At 49.4% G+C, this 25731-nt stretch overlaps 1 protein-coding gene and 1 pseudogene across 2 annotated transcripts in view; one reads left to right on the forward strand and one right to left on the reverse strand.

Moving 5' to 3' along the window:
* Nucleotides 1-24082, reverse strand: part of ACOT7 (acyl-CoA thioesterase 7) — a 121298-nt gene extending 97216 nt beyond the window's left edge. Inside the window, exon 1 of one of the 2 annotated variants that reach the window (XM_075550499.1) lies at nucleotides 23565-24082. In XM_075550499.1, coding sequence (XP_075406614.1) covers nucleotides 23565-23734 — 170 coding nt within the window. In that variant the 5' untranslated portion in view covers nucleotides 23735-24082. Of the gene's footprint in view, nucleotides 1-14847; nucleotides 15077-23564 lie in introns of those variants that run through there. The other variant, XM_075550498.1, reaches the window with a different exon arrangement.
* Nucleotides 15524-20280, forward strand: LOC142428748 (ubiquitin-conjugating enzyme E2 variant 1 pseudogene; annotated as a pseudogene).
* Nucleotides 24083-25731: the final 1649 nt, after the last annotated feature.

The raw sequence follows: 25731 nt of genomic DNA on the forward strand, positions 1-25731 counted from the left end.
CTTCAGGGCCAAGCTTCGGCGGAGCAGCAGCATTGTGGCTCCAGAGCTCACTGACTTCCTCACGAAACTGCAGCCAAATGATTCCTGGGGAACAAGCCCCAGCTCTGATGTTGCGCCCTTTGGACTCGGACTCAGCTCCATCCTCTAGGCAGGCATTGCCACCTCCCTAAGCAACCCTGGCTTCTCCCTCTGCTTGAGCTGGGCATGCCACCTACCCCAGGGAAAAGGCAGTTCTCCAGGGTCCACTTCACACAGTGCCTACTCCCACGAATCCCTCTCAAACACCAAACTCACTGCTATCGAGTCGATTCTGACCCATAGGGACCCTACAGGGCAGATAGAACTGTCCTAAGGACAGAGATCATTATGGGGGCAAGAAGCCTCATCTTTCTCCCAAACAGAGTGGCTGGTGGTTTGAACTGCTGACCTTATGGTTAGCAACGCAACAGATAACCCACTCTACTACCAGGGCTCCTGGTGAAACCCTAGAGCTAAGAGAGGTCTTGGAAAGCCCCTGGTACAAGCTCCTCCTTCTGCTCAGGAGGAACCCAGGGTGGATTAATTAGGAAATGTGTCCAGGCACCGTGGCATGCAGCACGCCCACAGCACCAGGAACAACATGGCTGCCATGGCCCTCCAGGTCACTGTAAATCCTGAGTGTCACGCCAACCAAAATACCAGCCAACTGAGCTTCGCTAAGATGACTAACCCTCACACAAGGGTATCAAAGGAAACAGGACAATGTGCCCTATCAGGGGCATCTCTCTCTCTCTCTTTCGTCTTTTTCTTTCTTTATTTTTAAATTACAAAAAGACTGTTTCCATGGTGAAAGACTTCCCCGGTGAAGCAAAGCAGAGAACCGGGAAACCAGCCCTCATTTGGACAAGTATTTTTAAAGTGACAATTATCAAACAAGAGCAGCAGAGCATAGGATGCCCAAGCAAAAGGCATTAATATGTAAAAAAGAGAGACTTCAATAAATATCAATTTGGCGAAGCTATCCACCAGCAGCCAAACACTAACCTAGCAAAGTTTTCGAACAAACCCTTATCACCAGCATCTTCACCACAATAAGGAGGGAAAACAATAAGTGAAGATCAAGGTAAATTATCTTCTCGTCTCAACCATTAGCAGGAGATACTTTTCAGACTTAGAATGATCGGTTATTGCTCAGGGCCGCAGAGTCGGTTCAGACCCAGACCATCTAATAGACGGGAGAACAAACGCTGCCCAGTCCTGCACCGTCCTCCCAAGGGCTGCCACTGTGTCCGTCCACCTCCTTCAGGGTCTGCCTCCTTGTCACTCTTCTTCTACTTTACTAAGATGGGTCCTTTCCCAGGACCTGGTCTCCCCTGAGTCCACGTCCAAAGTCCGTGAGATGAAGTCTCACCAACCTTGCTTCTAAGGAGCATTCTGGCAGACTTGTCTGTTCTTTGGGCCGTCACTGGTGCTTTCCATATTCTTGGCCAGCCCCATCATTAAAAGGAGTCGATTCTTATCTTGTCTTCCTTATTCAAGGTTCAAATTTCCCATCCAAATAAGGCGGTTGAAAACACGACAGCTGAGATAGGTGGGATGGATTTACTTAAAATCTGGAGATGCATCAGTAATATTAGGATCTAAATTATAGAGAAACAGGATGGGGGGGGGCACAGCAATAAATGACCCATCTAAAACTATCTGGAGCTCAATCAAATCATTTAAGACCATGTGCCACGCCTGCAAAGTAATCCAGGCCATCAGGAATTCATTTCTAATTGAAACAAACATGAGGCTGTTACTTCACATCTACTAAATAAGCCAATCTATATTTTAATTCTTAAAGGTAAAACTAGATACTGCCCCCATAACCAAACAGTGGAAATGGCCCAGATGCTCCTCAGTGCTGAATCAAGACACACTGGGGTCCTCCCCGACAATGGAATATGATTTAGCCACGAAAAGGAAAGAAGCACTGATTCCCACTAAAACGTACATGAACCTTGGAGATGTGTGCTGAGTGAAAAGTGATCTGATTGCTTTCCCATGGATGGAGCCCTGGAGAAGCAGTGGCTTACGGGTTGGGCTGCTAACAGCAAGGTCGGCAGTTTGAAACTATCAGCCGCTCTGCAGACAAAGAGGAGCTTTCTACTACTGTTGAGAGTCACAGTCTCAGAAACCCACCCAGGCCAGTCTACCCTGTCCTGCTAGCGCTGAGTTTGACTTTGAGCTCTTTCCGATGAAACTGGCAGAACCAGCCACAGCCGTAGAGACAGAAGCAGATAGGTAGTCGTCGAGGGCTGCGGGGTTGGGGGGGGGGGGCGTGAAGTTTCTAATGGTGGGCACGGGGTTTCATTAGTGGTTAATGAAAATACTCTGGTATTAGTGGTTATGTCACTATACCAGGGGCCGGCAAAGTTTTGAAACAGAAGAGCCAATCCTGTCCCTCACAATTTAAAAATCATTCAAGAGCCAGGCCGGCCCCAATCCCAACTGCATGGACACCTGCCCCTCCCCCCAGAAGAATTTATTTCAGAGGACAGCACTGAATCTGCAGGTCAGGGAGAGTGGCATGTCTGATCAGAGCACACAGGAGCAAATGAAGGGGGAGGAAGAGAGAGTGGAGCACATCCTGACCCACCAAACCTTGAGGATGATATTCCCGCTCAGAGCAGCCAATCCACAGAGAAGACCAAATGGCCGGGCCCACAATGAGACACGTCATCCTTCACTGACCCATAACCCTACAGAGGGCAACACTGGAGACACACTGTGGGAATTCCACCCAATCTGATCCCACCACACAGAGGCAAAACACTAAGGGCGTGGAAGAGAACATGAAGGGGAGCAGAGCAACCAAGTCCCCAGGGAATACCAAAAATAGACTTTGGGGCCAGGGCTTGGCACCCCATCAGACTCAACCGGAAAACACTCCTAAAGGCCAACAGTCTTTGAACAAACTACAAGCTTTTCTTTCTTGTAGCTGTGTTTTGTTTTGTTTTGTTGTCATTGGTTTGTTGTTGTTTTGTTTTATATTGTTGCTCGGTTTTGCTCTGTCTTGTTTTTGTGCATGTTATTATCTCCACAGGTCTGTCTAAATAAGATAGGCTGGATGAACAATCTGGAGGAGAAAACAATGGGAGCAACAGTTCTGGGGGACATGGGAGAAGGAGAGGTGAGAGAAAGGAAGTGATGTTAACAAACCCAGGGACAAGGGAACAACAAGTGATCCAAATCGGTAGTGAGGAGGATGTAAGAGGGCTGTTAGGGCATGACCAAGTGTAACGTAACCGAGAGGAATTACTGAAACCCAAGTGAAGGCTGAATATGATAGTGGGGCAAGAGAAAGGAAATAGAGGAAAAGCTAGGAGGCATAGGGCATATATATAGGTCCAAATAAAGGCATGTATATGGAAATGTATTTATATATGAGGATGAGGAAATAGATCTATGTGCACATTTGAATTGGTTCAGTATTAAGGTAGCAGATGGACATTGAGCCTCCACTCAAGCACTCCCTTCAATGCAAGAACATTAAGTTCTATTACACTGGCATTCCATGATGCTCACCTTCCCGACACAATCACCGAAGACAATTGGGTACATAAGCAAATGTGGTGAAGAAAACTGATGGAGCCAGACTATAAAAAGAGATAGCATCTGGGGTCTTAAAGGTTTGAAGGTAAACAAGCAGCCACCTAGCTCAGAAGCAACAAAGCCCACATGGAAGAAGCACACCAACCTGTGCGATCACGAGATGTCGAAGAGATCAGGTATCAAGCATCATCAGAACAAAAACCATATCATTGTGAATGATGGGAAGTGCACAGTGGAGACCCAAAGCCCATCTATAGGTAACTGGACATTCCCTTACAGAAAGGTCTTAGGGAGGAAACGAGCCAGTCAGGATGCCGTGTAGCAGTGATGAAACATACAACTTTCCTCTAGTTCCTAAATGCTTCCTTGCTCACCCCCTCCCCCTATCATGATCCCACTTCTACCTTACAAATCTTACAGATAGGAACTGGAAACACAGGGAATCCAGAGTTGATGATCTCTTCAGGACCAGTGTTGTGAGTGGGATACCAGGAAGGTGGAGGGAGGGTGGGTAGACAGGGGAACCAACTATAAGGATTTACATACAACCTCCTCCCTGGGGGACGGACAACAGAAAAGTGGGTGAAGGGAGACATTGGACAGTGTAAGATATGACAAAATAATAATTTATAAATTATCAAGGGTTCGGGAGGGAGGGGGGAGCAGCAAAGAGGAGGGAAAATGAGGAGCTGATGCCAGGTGCTTATGTGGAGAGCAAATGTTTTGAGAATGATGAGGGTAACGAATGTAGAAATGAGCTTTATACAATTGATGTATAAAAATAAACAAAGTTAAAATGTAACAAATGAGCGTGAAGTCTCAACAGCCTTAAAATGAGATTCCCCATGTTCAGTGACTGTAAAACCTGAAACTTCTTCTGTCCCTTTGTTGTGTATATTTTTGCCACAACTGATAGCAATCATTACAATAACAGTGAGTACAAGGAAGAAAATATTTTAAACTTGATTGTGGTAATGATTGTACAACTCTTTCTTAATATGTTCAAATTATTTAATTATGTGTTGTGTGGATGAAGTGCCAATAAAAATGTTGAAAAAAGAATTACCTTATGTCCCAGGGGAATAACTGACAATGTGCTCTAGCATAAAACACCAATGCTGTCACTATAAGGTGAACCAGAGACATATATAAACCATATAATTGGTTGTGTTCACACTTAATGTTAGCCTCAATCTAAAACCAATTCCAAGAAAATAACAAAACCCATTGCCATTAGATCGATGCCACCTCACAGTGACGATCGGAGCCTGAGGTGGTTCATTTCTTGTGCCAACTTGGCCGATAAACACATGTGGGGTTAACTGAAGGGTGGAGAGATAACTGGCTCGGTGAGCCTCGCCTTCCTAGTTCTAGGGTCTCTTGCTTTCTGATGGTCGCACCAGGGTGCAGCTGCCTTATCCAGTTCCCTGCTTCAGCTGGCAAGGCTGACTTCCGGCAAGACATCCCAAGGAGAAGCCACATGGACCTACCCTGATGCAGCCCTGGGCGCTGGAGCAGCCTGTGGAAACAGAAAATTTACACACTCACTGACGCGACTTTCCTCCTGCAGTCGGCATCATAGTGTGTGTTTGTGAGATGGAGGAGGACTTTGTGGATTGGTGTTGGACATATGGGTTAATAGGTTAATGTTGGACTTGTAGGCTTGGGCAGAACTGGGTTGGGATGTTTTCTTTTTTTTAATCATTTTATTAGGGGCTCATACAACTCTATCACAATCCATACACACATCAATTATGTAAAGCACATTTGTACATTCATTGCCCTCATCATTCTCTCCACTTAAGCCCCTGGCATTAGCTCCTTATTTTTTTCCCTCCCTCCTCACTCTCCCCTCCCTCATGAACCCTTGATAATTTATAAATTATTATTTTGTCATATCTTGCACAGTCCGACATCTCCCTTTACTTACTTTTCTATTGTCCGTGCCCCAGGGAGGAGGTTGCATGTATATCCTTGTAATTGGTTCCCCCTTTCCACCCCACCCTCCCAGTATCGCCACTCACACCACTGGTCCTGAAGGGATCATCAAATCTGGATTCCCTGTGTTTCCAGTTCCTATCTGTACCAGTGTACATCCTTCTGATCTAGCCAGATTTGTAAGGTAGAACTGGGATCATGAGAGTGTGTGTGTGGGGGGGGGGGGTGACGCATTTAGGAACTAGAGGAAAGTTGTATGTTTCATCGTTGCTCCACTGCACCCTGACTGGTTCCTCTGTTCCCGTGACCCTTCCATAAGGAGATGTCCAATTGCCTACAGATGGGCTTTGGGTCTTCATTCCACACTTCACCTCATTGACAATGATATGATTTTTTTGTTCTGGTGATGCCTGATACCTGATCCCTTCGATACCTCGTGATGGCACAGGCTGGTGCAATTCTTCCATGTGGGATTTGTTGCTTCTAAGCTAGATGGCCGCTTGTTTACTTTCAAGCCTTTAAGACCCCAGATGCTATATATTTTGATAGCCGGGCACCATCAGCTTTCTTTACCACATTTGCTTATTCACCCGATTTGTCTTCAGCAATTATATCGGGAAGGTGAGCATCACAGAATGCCAGTTTAATAGAACTAAGTATTCTTGCATTGAGGGCGTACTTGAGTGGAGGCCCAATGTCTGTCTGCTACCTTAATACTGAATCTATATGCACATAGATCTATTTCCCCATCTGGGATACTTTCTTGATGTGCATTTAACCTTTATATAAAAATCTCTCTTATACATGAGTGTCTGTGGATTTGTTTCTTTAAAGTACCCAGACTAACACAGCCCTAGTGTCACACTGGTTACATTAGGCTCAGATTCACAAGGGCCACGGTTTGAAACCACCAGCCACTCCGAATTAGAAAGTCTGGGCTTTCTACTCCCATAACCTATTACAGCCTCAGTCCCTCACAGGCGCAGTTCTACCCTGCCCTACAGGGTCTTCATAATACGAACAATTACTGTTAGGTAGCAGAACAGGGGCCAGGGGTATCTACTGGGCAAGCTCCAATTCAGGCCCCCAGAACCAGGTAGGCGGTACACCTGACTGGGCCCAAACTAGGCCAGGTGGCTTAATTTCAGCCTATGGGGGGGTCAACCAGTACCGTAGACCACATCCCCCAGCTGAAGGACCTAAAGGCCAGAACCTCAAGACCACCCACCACCCGTCTTCTTGCGCTGCTTCTCTGGCCTTCTGCTCAGTTGTGCGTTGGTCTCCCTCTCTGGCCTCAGGCCACCAGGTGTGGGTGCACAGTCACGTGAGGTTGCCCATGTTCAGTGACTGTAAAACCTTAAACTTCTTCTGTCCCTTTATAAACACCCGCTTGGATCACAAACCAGGATTCAGCGTGAGTTCTTTCTGGTGCAAAGCCAAGAACCGAGGTATTTCCCACCCGAGAAACCTAACATTATTTCTTATGAAATGGCCCAATTTGATACTCACTTTCATGAAGAGATCACTAAAGATACGGGTGCTGAGACCCCGGGGGGAGACGAGAAAAAAAAAAAAAGATATGGGCGCTATAGCAAAGTGTGGTGAAGAAACTAGATGGTGCCTGGCTATCAGAAAGAGTAACACCTGGGTTCTTAAAGGTCATCTAAGTGAACTATCAACTAATAAAAGAATCAAAATCCAAATTCAAAGGAGGGAAGGGTACCAGAGCTTAATTGTGAATACCAAGTTTGCAGAAGGCTGAGGATGACAGTGGAAGCCAAAATCCATTTGCAGGGTCCCCACATGGATGAAGCCTCCAGTGTATCCCCTCCATTCATAGTTGGGGGATGTGAATAGCACTGACATGTTTTCTGGCTGTTCTCCTGATCTTCAATGACATGTGATTCACAGATGTGTCCTGCGCTGGAGGGCCAGGTTCCGTTCTTCATAGATTGTGCTGTTGTATTTTCTCCATCATCAAGATTTTGAGAAACGACTGAGGCCAGGTTCCTGAACGTTTCCATCACCGCATGTATCTATAGTTTCTTCTGAGGAAGGTCCAGCGCTGCACACTCTTCCTGAGAAAAGCCCACAGCCACATCTTCAACAGCCACAGTGTCCATCCTAGTTCTCGCTTCTGGTAGTCAAGTCAAATATGCTCTCTGAGCCCGAGGACCCACTGCACCAAGAGGGCTGGGAGTGGAAGCAGCACAGCCACTGGGCGGTTTGTGTGTGTGTGGGGGGGGGGGGGGGCGAATGATGTGCAGACAGCAGCCAGTCATGCCAGGATGTACAAGATGGCCGTCCTTGGCCTCCAGTTGCCTTCGTGTTGCTGAGAATCCTCTGCCCGAAATGGAAGTGAATTCTTTACTGACACACTTCAAACAACCGCTCACACCCTGGCCCTAGAGAAGCACCCTTCAAATGCAGCCTAAAGAGCAACACAAGCACCTCTGGGCACAAGGGTCTTACACCACTGCGGTCATTTTTAATAGTAATCGAACAAGCTACAATGGCTCAGGTGCCCACAGCAAGGAAAAACCGGGGACGATCAACTGGACAAGAGAACTCTGAAGGCCTTGCAGATGGTTCCAAGGAAGAAATAGGCGACCTCAGTGTACGTGCACATTGTTACGACTGTGGAAGCGCTCTGGCTTGCTGGAAGCATGGTGGACTTCAAGCATTGCTGTTGAAAATCGAGGTTTACGACATTCAATATGGACTACAACTCAATGTAAAAACAAAGCTAAAAAACTCACAGTAGGGTCAAGAGGCAACATCATGATAAACAGAGAAAAGACTGAAGTTGTCAAGCCTTTTCTGTTCTTTGGATCCACAATCAATGCTCAGAAAGCAGTAGTCAATAGATCAAAAAGGGCATTGCATTGGGGAAACCTACTTGACAACATCACTTTTAAGTATTGAAGAGAAAGGATATATATACATAGCTGAGTGCTTGTGACCTTATCACTGAGGTGCGCCTGACCCGAGCCACGTATTCTCAATGGCCTCGTACGCATGTCAAAGTTGGACACCGAATAAGGAACACCAAAAGAGAACGGATGCCTTTGAATCATGATGAACACGGAAAACACCATGCGGGGCCTGTCCAAAGAACAAACGCGTGTGTCTTGGGAGAAGCACAGGCAGAATGCTTCTTAGGAGTAAGGGCAGCAAGACGTTGTCCCATGTACTTCAGACGTGTGATCAGGAAAGCCCCGCCCCGGAAAAGGACATCATGCTTGGCAGCGTGGCAGTGAAATCGAGGAAGACCCTCCACAAGGCAGACGGACACAGTGGCCGTGACAATGAGCTGAATGTAAGAACAAGTGTGAGAACGGAGCCGGGGTCTCCTGTTGTAAAGAGGGCTGCTATGAGGCTGGACCGATTGGAGGCGTCCATCAATCACCCTGCATGCACTTCAGGTGTGAAACGCTTCCTCAGTACAGCAAAGGTTCTTCCTTGTGCTTCCGTAAAACTGTTCGCACATTTCATTTCCCCTGATTTTAAAAGCCCGTTTCTGAAACATGGACACAAGGTGGTACCTTGCCTTTAGGGGCTCAGCCCTTTCCTGACTCCCCAAAGGAGGGTGATGGTGCTGATAACAGTAATGGGGGAGTGGTGGTGGTGGTGGTGACGAGGGGGGTGGCGATGATGTTTTCAAAGGTGGCTGCACCATCTCACATTCCCACCAGTAATGCCTGGGTGCTCCAACTTCTCCACATCCTTGCCAGCACTTACTATTATTAATATAAAGGTATATCGCACTGTGGTGTTGGATGCGCATTTCCTTAATGACTAACTTCTGGGGGAAATCAGGCACTGGAAACCCTACTGAGCGTGGTTCCACTGAGACGCACTTCGGGTGGTTCTAGTGACTCGTGAAGTGGTGCATCTTTCCGTGTGCTCCCTGGGGGAATGTCCATTTGTTAGTTGAGTGGTTGGTTCCTTTGGGGCTGAGCTGTCAACGTTCTTCATCTATCCCAGCTATATTAGGCCTTTACATGGGTTGGCAATATTTCCTCACCAAGGTGCCATCTTGACATTGGTCAAAGCCGTTTCTCAAGTCCCTGGGGTCTGGCAGGGGTCGCCCGATTCATAGCAGTAGCAAAATGAGTGATGAAGTAGCAACAAAAATAATTTTATGGTTGGGGGCGGAGGGTCACCACAACATGAAGAACTGTATTAAAGGGTCATGGCATTAGAAATGTTGCTTTAGGGTCAGCCAACTGCAGATCCGCAAGTTCCCTGTGGACCGCAGGCATTAGGAAACATCCCCGACGTTGAAGGCACCCCTTTCCCTCCTCATGGTGGGTCAGACCTGCACCCTGTGCTAAAGATGCCGCAGGGGCAGCGTTGGACAGTACAGACATGCCTAACATCTCAGCACACTCTCTCCAGGATGTCAGGCATCTGCTCTGGGAAAAGGGCCTGAACCCCCGCCAGGCAGATCCCCAGCTGCCATAGTCCCTACCACGCACAGCTCACGCAGGCCAGCACACTCTCCTGGAGACAAAGGGCAGCCTCAGACCCAGGCGCTGGTGGAGTCATTCTACAGGCCCACAGAAATGAAGCTTAACTCTGCTTTTAAAACAGATGAAATTCATCTGATCTGAAAAAGACATTGTTAAAGACTAAAAACAGGAGCCATAGACTGGGGGACAGGAATTACAAAGCATGTATCTGATAAAGGATGCAAAGTAACTCATTTTTTTGTTATTGTTATATAAAAGTGTTTAGCATGGCATTTGCCAAGTTGACGTTCTCGCAGGTGTGTGATTCAGTGCTATCATTACACTAACCATGTTTTGTACCCATCACTCATAACGCTTGTCCTATTTCCCACCACCACAGGCCGAAACTCGCAGATTCCTAAGGAATGACTCCCCTCCTCTTCCTGCTAACCGCTGTTGTTGTTAAACCAAAAAGCACTCAGTGCCATCGAAGGCCAGTCTTTCTCCTGAGGAGCTGCTGGTGGTTTCAAACTGCCGATCATGCAAACCGAAGCCCAATGCCTAACCAAGATGCCACCAGGTCTCCATTAAGTCAGTTCTGACTCATGCCTCCCTAGGCACAACAGAGAAAATACTGGTGAGTCCTGTGCCATCCTCCCAGTTGTTACGTTTGAGCCCATTGCTGCAGCAGCTGTATTAATCCACCTCAATGAGGGTTTTCCACAAAATGGGTGCATAAGCAAATGTGGTGAAGAAAGTGGATGGTGCCTAGCTATCAAAATTTATCATCTGGGGTCTTAAAGGCTTGAAGTTAAACACAAGCAGCCATTTAGCAGAGAAACAAATAAACCCAGGTGGAAGAAGCACACCAGCCTGTGTGCTCGCAAGGTATCGACAGGGATCAGGTATCAAAAGATCCAAAACAATTACATTGATGAGAATGAGCGGGATTGGATTGGAGACCCAAAGCCCATCTGTAGACAACTTGACATCCCCCCACAGAAGGGTTACAAGGAAGGGACAATTCAACCGGAGTGCAGTATAGCACTGATAAAACACACACCATATCTCTAGTTCCTAAATGCTTCCTCTCCCCTACCCCGCCTATCATGACCCAGTTCTACTTTACAAATCTGGCTAGACCAGAGGACACACATTGCTACAGATAAGAGCTCTGGATACATGGAATTCAGGACAGATAAGACCCTCAGGAACAGTTGTGGGAATAGCAATATCATGAAGGTAGGGGGATAATGAGGGGGCAAGAGAGACAGAACCCATCACAAGGTTGGATACATAGCCCATCCCCCAGAGTAACAAATAACAGAAATGTGGATGAAGGAAGACAACACAGTGTAAGACATGAAATAACAACAGTAATATATACCATATATATTCGTGTATAAGCTGAGTTTTTCAGCACATTTTCAATGCCGTCTTTGTGGTAAAATTAGGTGCCTCAGCTGATATTCAGGTTGGGTTATACTCGAGTATATATGGTAATTGATCAAGGATTCACAAGAGTGGGGGGCGGGGCGCTGATACCAAGGGCTCCAGTAGAAAGAAAATGTTTTGAAAAGGTTGATAGCAAAATATGTACAAATGTGCTTAATACAATTGAATGGTAAATTGTCATAAAATTTGTAAGAGTCCCCCAATAAAATTATTTTTTTTTAAAGAGGTTCTTTCTCTGCTGCTTACATTACTGTTAGAATAGTGAACTATGAGAACAGTCAAATGTAGAGACCAAAGTTTAGAGTATAAAGTATAGAGACCAAATGTATAGAAACCACAGTGGTTTCAATCGCCTCATATGCAATGTGCAAGTTGAATATTGAATAAGGAAGACCAAATAAGAATCTATGCATTTGAATTACACCGCTGGTGAATGAAAAATATTGAAAGTCCCATGGACTGTCAAAAAACAAACACATCTGTCTTAGAAGAAGTACAACTAGAAAGCTCCTTAGAAGCAAGTGGCAAGGCTACATCTCATGTTCTTTAGACACAATCTCAGGAGAGCCCAGTCCCTGGAGAAGGACATCATGCTAGGCAAAGCAGAGGGGCAGTGAAAAGAGGCAGGCCCTTGACAAAATGGACTGATACACTGGCTGTAACAATGGGGTCAAATATATACGTATGTGCATATATATATATACACATATACATAAAACCATTATAAATATCAATGTAACAATGTATACTTACAAATATCAACATAACAGGTAAGCACAATGCCCAGAAGCCACTGAGCTGCTGTGAAGAGGGGAGGGCTATTGGAATACAGCTATGGTGATGGTCACAGAGACAACTAAGTTGGTGTCACTCCACCATACACGTGAAGATGGTTGAATTGGCAGATATTTTTGCTGCCCTGGTGGCACTGTGGGCTAGGTGCTGGGCTGTATGCGAAAGGTCATAGGTTCAAACCCACCAGCCACTCCAAGGGAGAAAGATGTACAATCTTGGAAACCCTATATACACACAAGAGCTATGGACTGGAATTCACTCAATGGGAGCGTTTTCTGTTTTGCTGATATACTTAGCACTACCACATAAAATAGTAAAAGCAAGTTTAAAAATAATAAAATTATGATTGGGAATGGCTGGCCTAAGAATATTGTGTGAGTCTGGGTAGACTAGAGAAACGAATCCATGGACACACCTATGTGTATAAGAAAGAGATTTATATACAAGAGCAATTGAACATTGAGAAAACATCCCAACTAGATCAAGTCCATAAATCCAATATTAGCCCATATTTCCAATATCAATCTATAAAGTCCTCTTCAGATCATGAAACACATGCAATGACACCGAATATAGAAGATCACAGGCCAGTGGGTAGAAAGTCTTTGGATCCAGTGTCATTGGAAACATCTCAGTGCTGGCAGGGGTCTCTCTGTGGCTTCTCCAGCTGCAGAGGTCTGGTTGAATTCATGTGGCTTGTCTTCTGCCATGTCTCCCAGGGAGTAGCAGAGAGAGAGGTGTCTTCCGCCTCCAAGAAGGAAGTACCAGATTTCCCAGGAGAAGACCATGACCACACAGAAGTCTCATTGCCTATCTCCAGATTGACAGCCTAGACTCCACCCCTACACTCTTAATTCTTAAACTGACACCAGACGAGGTGACTAACACAAATATTTTCAAATAACATCCCATAATTTCTGACAATAAAGCAATTTTAGAGTGGCTTCCAAATGGCACCACCACGCAGAGCCTGGCTCCTTCTATGGACTTGACAGGACCAACCTGGTGTTCAAGGAAGCACCGGCTATCAACCAAACAGGATCTTATTTCCTGCAGCACCAAAGAGTTGAACTGCAATTTAGCTGTTCAAAGTTCTGAATACAAGCCATACCTGAGTGACCACAGGGCAAATTAGAGAAGAAACAAACAAAAACAAGTTTGGCATTTGCTAAAACTGACTGCCACTCACCCTGTCTGCGCTCATCCTGAGCAGTTACATGGCTAAAGTGTCCCTGTCACCCTTCCCACCCACCTTGTAGTGTCCCCAGGGTACTGGGATAACAAAGAACTCCAGAAGAGGCTAGGATGCAGCATGGGGGCTTTGAACTTGGGAGAGAGTGGGAGCTTCCAGCAGCACAGAGACCAGCAGCACCACAGGGACACCCCCTGCTGACGACAGAGGGGTGCCAGAGGCCCATCAGGAGAGGGAGAAGAGACCAGAACCGCCTTCGTGCATTTCCCAGTGCAGTTCCTTGTGAGGGGACCAAAGGGAGGGGCAGTGTTGGTGGTTAATCATTAAGCATTAAAGATTCACAAGCTGCTCCGCAGAAGAAAGATGAGGCTATCTGCCCCTGTGAAGATCTACAGGGTCTCACGGGGTCAACAGACTAGATGACAGTGGGCTTGGTTTCTCTGGGAGTTGCCCTGGTGACACAAAACAGCTTGCAGGTGACTGCTAGCCTAGAGGTAAATAGTTTGAGCCCACCCTGTGGTCTGGAGAAAGGCTTAGCAATATACTCCTGTGAAGATTGCCACCAAGAAAACCTGGGGAGCAAACCCTGAGACCAGAACTAGACAGTTTCCGGGGACCACTGCTCTGAAAAGGAGCCTGTTAGGAGGTCCTCGGCAGAGTGAAAGAACAATGTGGGACAGAATTCAACATCATAAAAACCACGATTACTGGTTGGATAGAGCCTGACATGCCCTGGCCCCCACCCCGCCCCCCACCCCACCAAGACTGTGGTCCTTTGTCACTCTTTTTTTTTTTTTAACCTTAGTCACTCTTAAGGAATTCGCCCTCAGGATGAAAATCTTGATGCACAGTACTAAACTGATTGTGACTACCCAACACACCAGTACACTTTAAAGTGGGGAACCGTGTGGTGTGTGAATGACATCTCAATAAAACCATTACCAATAAAAGGGGAGTGTACACACCCACCCAACCAAGTCTGTGTAACATTTTGCAGAATAAAACCCACGAAAACCTCCCGTAGGCAGGACAACACTGCCCTGGTGTCGCTTAACCAACCACAGGAGAACAGCACCCTCTGGCTGTGGCTCTTGGTCTAAAATTCACAGCTTAACCTCCAAGGGGCAGAGAGGGGAAGGGCCATGTGGGAGCTGGCACCAGCTCCACAGGCCACAGCAGCATGAGCTTGGGCAGGAAGGCAGGCTACAGCCAACTCGGCTGCGGGCCTGGTCACCCTCAAGGCCTGGGCTTCCCGCTGCGGGAAACATGCCCGTCTTCTCCACCAAGGGGTCACACCAAAGTGAGCACACTCAGTCCCATCCACCATCGCTCCCCGAACCACTTAGAGCCCAAAGCGCCTCCTGGCCCAGTGACCCAGGGCAGCTGCCGGTCCTGCCCTGCACGCTGCGCTGACAAAGTGGCCCAGCACTTTCTTACCTCGCATTGACAGAGGGTGGGGCCGACAAATGGCCAGTCCTGGTTCCCAGCGCCTGGAAGGAAGCCCGGCCTCTTTCCCCAAGCTCCTCGGAGCCCCGGGGCCCCAGACATTCCCGGGCGGCAAGCGACCTCCTGCAGGCCGGCAGCTGGGCCAGCGCACCCAGGCGGAAAGCGCTGGCCAGCAGCTTCATCATGCCTGCGACTGCTTTCTGATTCCCTGCCTCCCAGCGTGGCCAGCAGGCCCGCCCGCCCCGCCCCAGGCCACACCCCCAGGGCGGAGCCGCGGAGCCTCTGGGCCCGCCCCTCCGCCAGACCCTCCAGCTACCCAGCAGGGATCTGCGTCCCGGAAGTCTCGTCGGGCGACTTCTCGGAGACATGGGGATGCCAGGAGCCCCGCCTCCAGCCAGTCATCGAGTCAGCCGGGCTTCTGACAAGCAAATGAGCCGGAGCCACAGCTTGTGTGTCTTGGGGGCGGCAGAAATGGCTACACTGGCGATCGCCACCTTCTCCTGGTCCTGCTGCCTAGACTCCCCCTGGCCTGGCCATCCCCTCCAGGCAGGGAGGAGGCACATTCCTCCAGGAGGAAAAGCCCTTGACCTGGCTGCCCTGGGGAATGCTGGAAGGCTGCCCACTAGCAGAGGTCCTGGTCCAACTGAGGCTGTGTCCCCACGGAAGGATGACACAAGAAGCCGACCAGGAAGGTGCCCACTCCTCCCCAGGTAGTGGCTGTCCAGTTTCAAGGCAGAGCAGAGGGAGATGCAGAGCCCTGCCTCCCCAGCCTTGTGGCCTGGAGGCCTGCAGGCTGTATTTATTTAATGAGGAAAGTACTTTGCTCTCCTGCCTCCACGCCCGGGGTTAGTTTGGACATGAGAGGGCTTGGCATCTGAGAAGATATAAAATCCCTAACCTACCGCTGCGGTGGGGGTTCGCCTTGAGGCACCCTACAGGTTACAGAGGAGAATGCTTCACAGGGTTTTCCAAGGCTGTCTGTCATCTTCATGGAAGGAGCCCTGAAGTGAAGGGTTTGACCCCATCCGGAGGCTCGGCAGGAGAAAGACCGGCCATCTGCCAAGAAAACCCTATGGGGACAATTCTCTGTCACACATGGACCAGGAATCAAAATGAAAGCCCGCAGAAAATAGGTGCATTTTCTTGTCATGTGCACAAGGCATCGATAAAGCCACTTTGAAAAGGAGTTTCCACTTCATGGAACCCTCCTCCACTGCTGGTGGTACTACAAAATGGTACCACTACGGTTGTAGAGGCTTCTCAAAACGTGCAACAGGAAACTGCCACATGACCCAGTCTTACAAAGCGAAGGTGTGAATGCAGACAGAAGCCCCTACTTCAATGTCCAGAAGGTGGAAAAAGCCTAAATGCCTATCAACAGATGAATGGAGAAGCAAAATGTGGTGCGTTCCGAGGACTACTAGTGGTGTGTGCTACAAACAGTCGGCGCCTTGAAAAAGCAAGCTGATTAAAATGAGGCAGTCACAGAAAGACAAACATTGTCTGAACCCCCCCACCCTCCAATGATACGAGACAGGAAAATGTTTATAAAGACTGAAGCTTATTAGTGGCTTCCAAAGACAGGACGGGGGAAAGGGAAAGTCCTGGCTAAGGGGCATGGGGTTTTTCTGTTGGGGGGTGGAATCACCTGGAAAAGGAAAGTGGGGAGGGTGGGACATCACAATGCACATGATCAGTGTCATGGGAGAAATGGTACCTGGACAAAATTGTCCCGTTTTTTTTACATATGTATTTTTATCACAATAATTAAAAATCCAGTACCCCTTAATAACATCCTATCAAGGGACTGTCCAAGTGTTCCTAATTATCTCCTGTTTTTTAAAATGTGCGCTTTATTAGTGACTTTCTACTAAAATGTAGTATATATGCAGGAAATCCGTATTTTACGCAAGCTCCCCCAGTTATCCAGAGTCAGGTAGTCCAGGGATGTAATGTGGGGGAGGCGCACCCATGTGTGTCCCAGGACATCTCGGAGAGTGAAAAAGCCACCAGCTAGGCAGGAGGCAGGGGCAGACAACAGTCAACTGGAGGAGAGGTGTGGTCACTCTGGCCAGAAGCCCCGCTCCCAGAGTCAGCTGACCACAGGGCCATGGATCCCTGGGGACAAAGCCACTCTGGCCTGATTGAAACCAAGGAGCCTGCCAGTTGCAGGTGCCAGGTCAAGGGCGATGCCAGGCTGCCTGTCCCACTTACAGGAATGGCTGAACGCAGGCCTTTACCTACCACGGGCTCGTCTGGGTGACAAGGGGTCCCTCCATCCCAAAGGAAGAGTGTGGGTGCTACAAATCAGATTCTAGGTTTGCTAAGCCCGGTAGCACAGAGGTTAATAAGCACTTAGCTGCCAACCCAAAGGCTGTGACGCGAAACCCCCACTCCCCACCCCAGTGTCTGGCTCCGTGGGAGAAAAGAAAACCTGGGGATTGGCTCCCCAAGGTCCACAGCTCAGGAAACAGGAAGGGGCGCGCTAGCATAGTGGATTACGAGTTGGGTTGCTAACCCCAAAGGCAGCAGTTCCACACCACCAGTTGCTCCAAGGAAGAAAGCTGAGGTCTTCTACTCCTGGCAAGATTTACAGTCTCAGAAACCCCCAGGAGCCGTTCTACTCTGTCCTGTAGGGTCACTATGAGTTGGAATAGGTGGCAGGGAGTTTTCGTTTGAGGAAACCCGATGAGGCAGTTTTAACCTTGTCATAAAGGGTCTCTTCTCTACTGACTTCCGAGCACACAAGAACAGGTGTTCACTAACTCCACTGCACAACTACAGAGAGGTCTCCAAGGGGAAACGACTCCAACCCTGGAACACAGTAACCTCCCCATCCAGTCAATCCCGTGGTGATTAGTGGATCTACTGGATGCCAGGAACCTTTCTATGTCTTTCGGGTACAGCTGTAAACAAAGCATCCCGATTTCCTGAAAGTTTCTAATAGATCTGCAACTAAGAGCATGGCAGAAACAAACAAAAACCGCTCCTACAGCTCACCCACCTACCTGAAAAACAAAGCACTCAGGGCTTCCGTGTCCCCAGCAACATCCAAATCAAAATCCCCTCTAGAATGGCTGACTACCGCTGACTGCCTCCGGAGGGAGCGCTCAGCATCCTCCCCCAAATGCCTACCAGTAAATTCTGGTTTTTAAGTCCCTTTAAGTACTGCACTGCCCCATAACGTAGCCACCAGCAACACGTGGCTTTTTAACGTTTACAATAATTAGCATGCAAGTGGAATTTAAATTTCAGGATTCCATCGCCTAACCTCACTTCAAGTACTCAAGAGTCACTCATGGCTAGTGGCTGCCATGTTGGACAGCTCATCAAAGGAGCGTCCCCATGCCTGTAGGAAGTTCTAGTAAACATGACCACTCTACAGTGTCATATTCTCTGACAGTCAACCTATGAGCAAAGAGGTCCCTGAACCTTTCATTTGGCAGAGTTTCTATGGGGCCAAAGGCAACGGGACACAGGTACATCATGCTTAAGTCCCTCAACCAAGCACAAAGCTGAGCTGGAACGAGCACTGGGAAACATGACCCCAGAGAGCATCTGGTAGCAAATGACCCATGGTGACAAGTCGAGGTTGACCTGGGACAAATAGTCTAAGTGACTCTCACTTTCTCCTCTGTGACGTGACAGAACTTCACTTAGAGGGGTCCTTCCAGTCCGAACGTTTTAGAACTCTTGAGTGCGTGAAAGAACACTCACTAACTAAACACCAAATCAACCAAAGAAAAATGCCCTTTTGAAATGTTGTCCCAGCATTTGCCTTTCTTCGGTAGAGATCAGGATCCCTGGTGGTGTAGTGGTAACAAATTGGGCTGTGATCTATATGGTTGGCAGTTCGAATCTGTTAGCAGCTCCTTGGGAGAAACACTGGGCTTTCTAATCCCAGAAAACAGTTACCATCTTAGAAATCCACAGGCGGTCACTATGAGTCAGCACCGCCTCCGTGGCAGTGAGTCCGGGTTTGGAGAGGTAGAAATGAAATGAAAGAGGAAGCAGCGGCCCCAGTGGCGTGGATTTCAAAGTTTGGGTTCTCAAATGTAACCTAGTTCCCTGTTGTTGGGTGGCGTCCAGTCGGTTCCAACTCACAGCAAGGTTGTGTACAACACAAAGAAACACCGGTCCAGCAGCATCCTCATAATTGTTGTTATGTTGCAGTCACTATGGCACTCCATCTTTATCAAGAGTCTTCCTCTTTGCCCTAGCGAGCACCTCTTTACATATGTCAGCCACTGCGCTAAAGGTTTCAGCCCTCACGACAACTTGAGAATGGCCCCTATTTTTAGTATTATCTCCAACTTACAGATAACAGGTAGAGTAAGGCTTAGCAACTTTCCAGAATGCAGGGCTGGGATCTAAATCAAACACAGGCAGGCAGGCAGTTGCCTCCTGAGCCCACGTCCCACTTTTCAGATAAAAAGAGCTACGGTTTCTTTTCAATGGGACAGCCATTCTGCCAAGCGCTGGGTCGGCATTATTTCTGCTAACCTTCAGAACAGCCCAAGAGAGAACACAGGCACAGAAAGGGTACACAGCAGGTTTCAGGTCAAACAGCCAGCAGCAGTGGCAGAGTTCACATCCAGGCCTACGACTCCAGAGCTGGGGTCATAACACCCACCAGCCCCTGCTTTTAAACCTGCTAGCCCTTAGTCAGTGCCAGTACTCAGGAAACACAGAGGGTGGGGATGGGAGGGGTGTTAAAGAGGTTAGTTAGCAGCCTCTCCCTGCTGGATTGCCTTAATTTTCCACAGGCTGATTTCCTTCCTGGTTGCTTCGTGAGGGAGGTGTCCAGTGAAGCCTTGTTAAATTTATGGGTTTGGCTGTCCTGGGCAGGGAGGCTCTTCTTTCAATGCAGGTGTCCTCTCAAATGTCTTTAAAGGGCTCCCCAGCTTGGTGCGTCCACTTGCCAGTGTCTTGGGGTTTCTTTGGGCCAAATCGATGAGACCCAGCCCTCTTCAGAGAACACCCCACCCTCCTCTGTCATCTTGCTCTGCTCCCAAGACTCACCTCAACCAGGCATCTTTCCTGGCAGGCAGGCCACCTGGCCCAGGTGGGCACTGAGAAACAGCAGACAACTGTGAAGCTGAGACAACAAGAGGCAGCCTGGGGAGCAACAGCGAGGCAAGGTGGCAGCCACCACCGGCTCGGACAATTTACAAAAACCTTAAAATAGAATGTGGACCTAAATACCCAGAAGCACCCCACTTTGTAAGATTTGTAACAAAAATGATTATGAATGGAGTTAATGGTTCTAATGGAGTGGTGGACCCCAGAGCCACATCAGTGCCAGCAAAATGGCAGAATTCCTGCAGCATCAAAGTTGGCCTGCAAGAGCTCCAGCGCCTAATGATGTCTAACGAAAACATGACGCTCCCTCAGCCACCCGAAGGACAGTGGTACAGCAATTAATCACCAAGAGAAACCGCAGACCCTCCCCTCCCCCATTCCATTGAAGCAGTCTTCATTTGCCACGGTAGTACATATTTTAGATAACGTCTTGTAGACCTCAATGTACTGGACAGGAAGCGCCCATTCAAGGGCAAGTTTTCTTAAGACACTGTACATGGTACTAATGTTTTGTCCATTTGAAATACATAAGTTGTGCTCTAAAAAAAAGAGGCAGCCTGGACCCATGGTGGGGTACCTACCACAGGGCAAAGAAAAGGGCACACAACAGAAAAATAGAATCAGAAGATAATGGAATGTTTCCGTGAACTTTTCAAAGTCCCCTCATATCAACACTGCGATGCTGGTTTTAAAAAGGACAATGTGTAGAGGCTACCTGTTGGTAGAAAAGATTGAAGATGTCCGGGACTTTGTCTTGCTTGGATCCACAATCAATGCTCAGTCGAGATCAAACGACACATTGCATTAGATAAATCTGCAGAAGACCTCCATAAAATGTTGAAAAGCAAGGATGTTATTTTGAGGACTAACATGCTCCTGACCCAAGCCATGGTATTTTCCACTGCCTCATCTGCATGTGAAAGCTGGACACGGAATAAGAAAGACCTAAGGAAAACTGATGCCTTTGGGCCACAGCGTTGACGAAGAATATTACAAGTGCCATGGACTGCCAGAAGAACAAACACGTCTGTCTTGGAACAAGTACTGCCCAGGGTACTACTTAGAGGCAAAGATGACAAGACTTCATCTCCAATACTTTGAACATGTCAGGGGAGAGACCGGTCCCTGGAGAAGAACATCATGGGTGGTAAAGTAGAAGGGTCATGAGAAAGAGGAAGACCCTCGAAGAAATGGAGGGACACTGTGACTGCAACAATGGGCTGGAGCAAAACAATTTTGAGAATGGCACAGGATCAGGTGGGGTTTCCTTCTGCTGTGCATAAGGTTGCAGAGTCTGGGGCAACTTGACAGCACCTAACACCAACTTCCTGGGAAGAAGGACTGGCTACTTACTGCCAAATCTGAGGTCAAATCCAGTTGCCCCGAGAGAGAAAGACGAGGGAGGCTCTTTGCTCCAGTAAATATTTCGGTCTCAGAAGCCCTCTCCTTTGTCCTACAGAGGATCATTATGGCCGAGAGTCTGGGGGACTTATTCCACAGGGAAAGAAGCCCTGGTGGTGCAGTGGTTAAGTACTCCACTGCTAACTGAAAGGTCGGCAGTTCAAACCTACCAGCTGCTCCTCAGGAGGAAGATGTGGCAGTGAATTCACCTGCAACTCCTAAGCTGAAGGGTGGTGGTTCCACCCAGAGGTACCTCCCAAGCCAGGCTTCCAAAAGGTCCGTCCTGAACTCTCTAGGCCAGGTAGTGCTACTCTGCGCACGTGAGGTTACCATGAATTTGGAATGACTCAGCCACCACGAAGCTGTTCATCGTCCTGATGAAGTAAATGCAAGTCCAGCCTTACACAGTATGGTAAGTATTTATGCAGGGAGAGTGGTGGAAAAGAACACTGGATGTGGAATCTGAAGATCTGATAGGTGGCCCTCGAGCCCTCAGGAAGCAGGCATCCTTAGTGAGTTCCTCAATCTCCACTCCCTCTCCAGTATGGCCCACGAGGTGGGCCCCAGGGAAGATGGGCAAGCCAACAGAGGTGAAATGCACGTGAGCTCTTTGAAATGATGGCACCCACGGTCACCGGCCAAGGAAGGACTCAACTCCCAATATCTGTCTTCCTATCACCTCTGCCTGGGTTCCCTGGAGTGGGCGGGGCCAGCGCATCCACATGACCAATAACAACGCAAATGGAGCCCAGCTACCTCAAAGATCTCCTCTGGAAAAAGTCAAAACTGCCTTCCTTCTTGTCAGGAAAGGTACTGGACCGGACCAGCAGGCAGGGTGTGGCAGAAAGCAGTACCAGTTATCTGCTCCATCTGCCCAGGCACTCCCTGTTCACACTGCTGAAGAGTAGACAATAGCAGAAGAACCTGCCTCAGACAGGTGTGATTCCAACTGGCAGACTCACACTCCCGGATCTCCACGTGCCAAACAGAGACCAGGTCTCCAGAGAGTGGCCCTTCACACACACACACACACACACACACACACACACACACACACACACACGGGGGGGGGGGGTGCGGATTGCCAAACAATCTAGGCAAGCATGGGCTTCCTTGTGCTTATTTACTACTCTGCAGTGAATACTTGCCCACATTTCACAACAGGTAACCGTTAGGCAGGCAGGCCGGCCCTGTGGCAGGTCACAGTAGACAGGTGCACACAAAAAGAGGCAAGGCCAGCCTCCTTGCCTTAGTCCACACTCCAATGCCAGGCCTGCCTTCCAGTTCCGCAGCAACCTTGAGGCTGTCCTCCCCACTTCCTCTGGGGGAAATGAGCTAGCTCGTGACCTCCAGCTTCCTCTGGGGGCATATATCCACTCACCCGGTAGGGGGGACAAGACAAGGCCTGGAAGCGTCTGCCCCTATTGTGTCAGTTGCTCCCAGGCACAAATGGGCCATCCCCTTTTCTTAGCAGCACACTGAACAGAAGAATCTAACATCTGTCCTTCCTTTTAGTACTTTTTCTTGAAAATAAATACATAAATAACGGGGAGGGGGAAAGGTGGAGACCCTGATCAGGAATGGATTATTTGCAGGCCCTTCCCCTCCAGGCACCTCCTAAGAGAAAATCGAACGCCTCTCCCGTCTCCAGCCACGGTGGTCCAGCTGGCTGGTGACCTGCCCTCTTGCCTTTTAGATTTAGTTGGCTCTATAGGATCGCCCAGCTAACAATCGCGAATGATGTGGGCAAACGGGATCCCTGGGGTGAGGCTCAGAAACGCAAGGGGCATCAGGGCGGGGCGGAGCTAGGAAGACACGAGGGGATGGATCCCTCCACTATCGACGCGAAAGGTCCAGTCGTGTCGCGATGCTCCGCTTGCTCGCCCAAGCCACCTGCGTGGCCACGGCCGCCGGGCCGCCGCCCTCCGGATACCGGCGGGGGCCGCTCGGAGCCGCGCACTGCCAGGCCGCCGGCTCCCGCAGCATCGGGAAGGCGCATCCCCAACGCATGGGCGAAGGTCGCAGGGAAGGGACCAGAAGGGCCAGGCTCCGCTCGGAGACCTGAGACCGGCAGGCGCCCCACCCAGCCCGCGCGGGGAGGGGCGAGGGCCGGGAGCGGCCGGTTGAGGAGGGGCTCAGGAGGGGCCGGCGCGGTAGGAACAGGCCGGGGTCGTTGACTCGGAGCCCCCGGCCCCGCGCCGAGTCACGCGGGTCGGCTCTCTTACCGGCAAATCTGGATAGCGGACGGGGTCTCGGCGTCGGAGCCCGACATGCTGGCGGGAGCGGCGGCGGCGGCGGCAGGCGGCGACAGGAGAGTGCAGGTGCCTGGCAGGAGCCGCGCGGAATGAATGAGCTCGGGCGGCGCCATAGAGGGGGAGGGAAGGGGCGGAGACATGGGGTCGGAGAGGCGGGGCCTGCGCGCCGCGGGCGAATCGAGCGCCGTGTCGCTCCTCGGGCCCCGCCCCCTGCCAATCCCATCCTCACGCTGGCCCCGCCCTCCGGCCCGACTAGGCCGCCGCTGGCTCCTGCGGGCTCCCAGCTCGGATGGCGGTGAAAGTCGCGGCAGGTCGCCGCTTCCAGAAGGTTCGGCAGCCGTTGGGGGGCGCCGGCGCGGAGCTAGGCCTTCGATCCGCGGAGAACTCGGCCCCTGCCCGGCCGCCACCGAACTTTGGCGGCCCTGAGGAAACTGACCGTCCGCGTCCGGCTCCGTGTCGCCGCGAGTGCGCCGAGAGGCGCCTGCCTTCTACCTCATCCGGCGCCGCGGTTAATGTTTATTCGGGGCGGGCCGGCCCGCCGGGGGGTGGAGACGTCCACACCGGGCACCTCCGCTGCCCAGCAGTGACCGTGGGGCCTTCGCCTTTGTCCCTGCTCCTAAGTAGACCGGGACAGAAAATGCCCCTGAAACGGGTATGACTGCCGAACTGCTGTTATCACCGTCTCACGGGGAAGCCTGTGGGTTCCGAGGGGAAAAAACCGGAAACCCTGCGCTCGGTTGGGCCGCACAAAACGTCTGGAGGTGGCGTCTACACCGCCCGCCTCCAACCGCCTCGGTGCTTCCAACGGGACCTCTGGGGCTTGCTGAGCATTTGCTAGCGGGGAAGGGGCTGCTGAGCTAAGTGAGTTGTGTTCCTGCATGCGGTATGGAGTCCAGACTAAGCTATGGGTCAGAAAAGGTACAAAAATACACTACTGCCTGACGTGATTGTACTATGGAATGCTTTATGTTAGAGCGCCCAATCAAATGATTAATTTTTTAACAAAAAAAAAATACCCAAACAACAAAACTCACGACAATTAAGCTTCCGTAGGATAGATGACATCACAGTGTTTGGGTTCCCCCACCCCTTTGTATACATTTGGGCATTTCCCAAATTTTCGACATGAGCATGAATTGCTCTTGTGCTCAAGAATAATATTAATAAAATCACAGGGCTCCATCAAGCACTGGACTCCTCCTGGTTCTCTCCTGCTTTCCAAGACCATCAGAGGGGGCAGCTGTTTATGCTGTCATGATGACTACACATAGAATGTAGGCTAGAGTGGAGAAGGAAAAAAGGCACTGACATCAAGAATCACCAAGCCTGTTTCCTATCCCTTTCCCAATCAGAGTCCCTTGAATACTTAGTGCTAGACTCCTCACCAAAAGACTGACACTTCCAACCAAGACTTCCAATGGATTCATTCCTGTTTGACACCCTACTGAGAATTTGCATTGACATAAGTAAGGCCAGAGAAGAATTAATGCATTTGGGTTATGGGGTAGGCAAACAATATTGAAAATACCATGATCTGCCAGAAGAACAGACAAATAGGTCTTGGAAAGAAGTACAGCCAGAATGCTCCTTAGAATGGAGACTGGAGAAACTTGATTCTCACATACTTTGGACATGGTATCAGGAGACACCAGTCCATGGAGAAGGACATCATGATTGATACAACAGAGGATCAGTGGGAAAGAGGACAACCTTTGGCGGAGGTGGTTTGACACGGGCCACAACAATGAGGACGATGCAGGACTGGACAGCATTTCATTCTGTTAGGCACAGGGTCACTATGAGCCTGAGCTGACCTGCCAGGACCTAACAACAATATTCCAGATATACTTAATCAAAATCTACATTTTATCACACTCTCAGAAAGGGGCTTAACCAGTTCAATGTGAAGCTGGGGTCGCAGCCCATCCAGGGGTGTCTCAGCAAGCAGCCCTCTGAAAGGTCACAGCATTGAAACAGAATGGGCTCTATTTCTACCCTGGACCCCCAGAGTCACCATGAGTCAACGAACAAGAGCAAAAACTTCCCACCACAGGTCTGGAGAGGCATCTCTTAAGATGCAGCCCAAAACCAGCTGGAAAACAGAGTCCTCAAACTTCTTAAATGGGGCCAGTTCACT

This window comes from Tenrec ecaudatus, chromosome 1, assembly GCF_050624435.1.
Source record: "Tenrec ecaudatus isolate mTenEca1 chromosome 1, mTenEca1.hap1, whole genome shotgun sequence".
In the NCBI taxonomy this organism is placed as follows: Eukaryota; Metazoa; Chordata; class Mammalia; order Afrosoricida; family Tenrecidae; genus Tenrec; species Tenrec ecaudatus.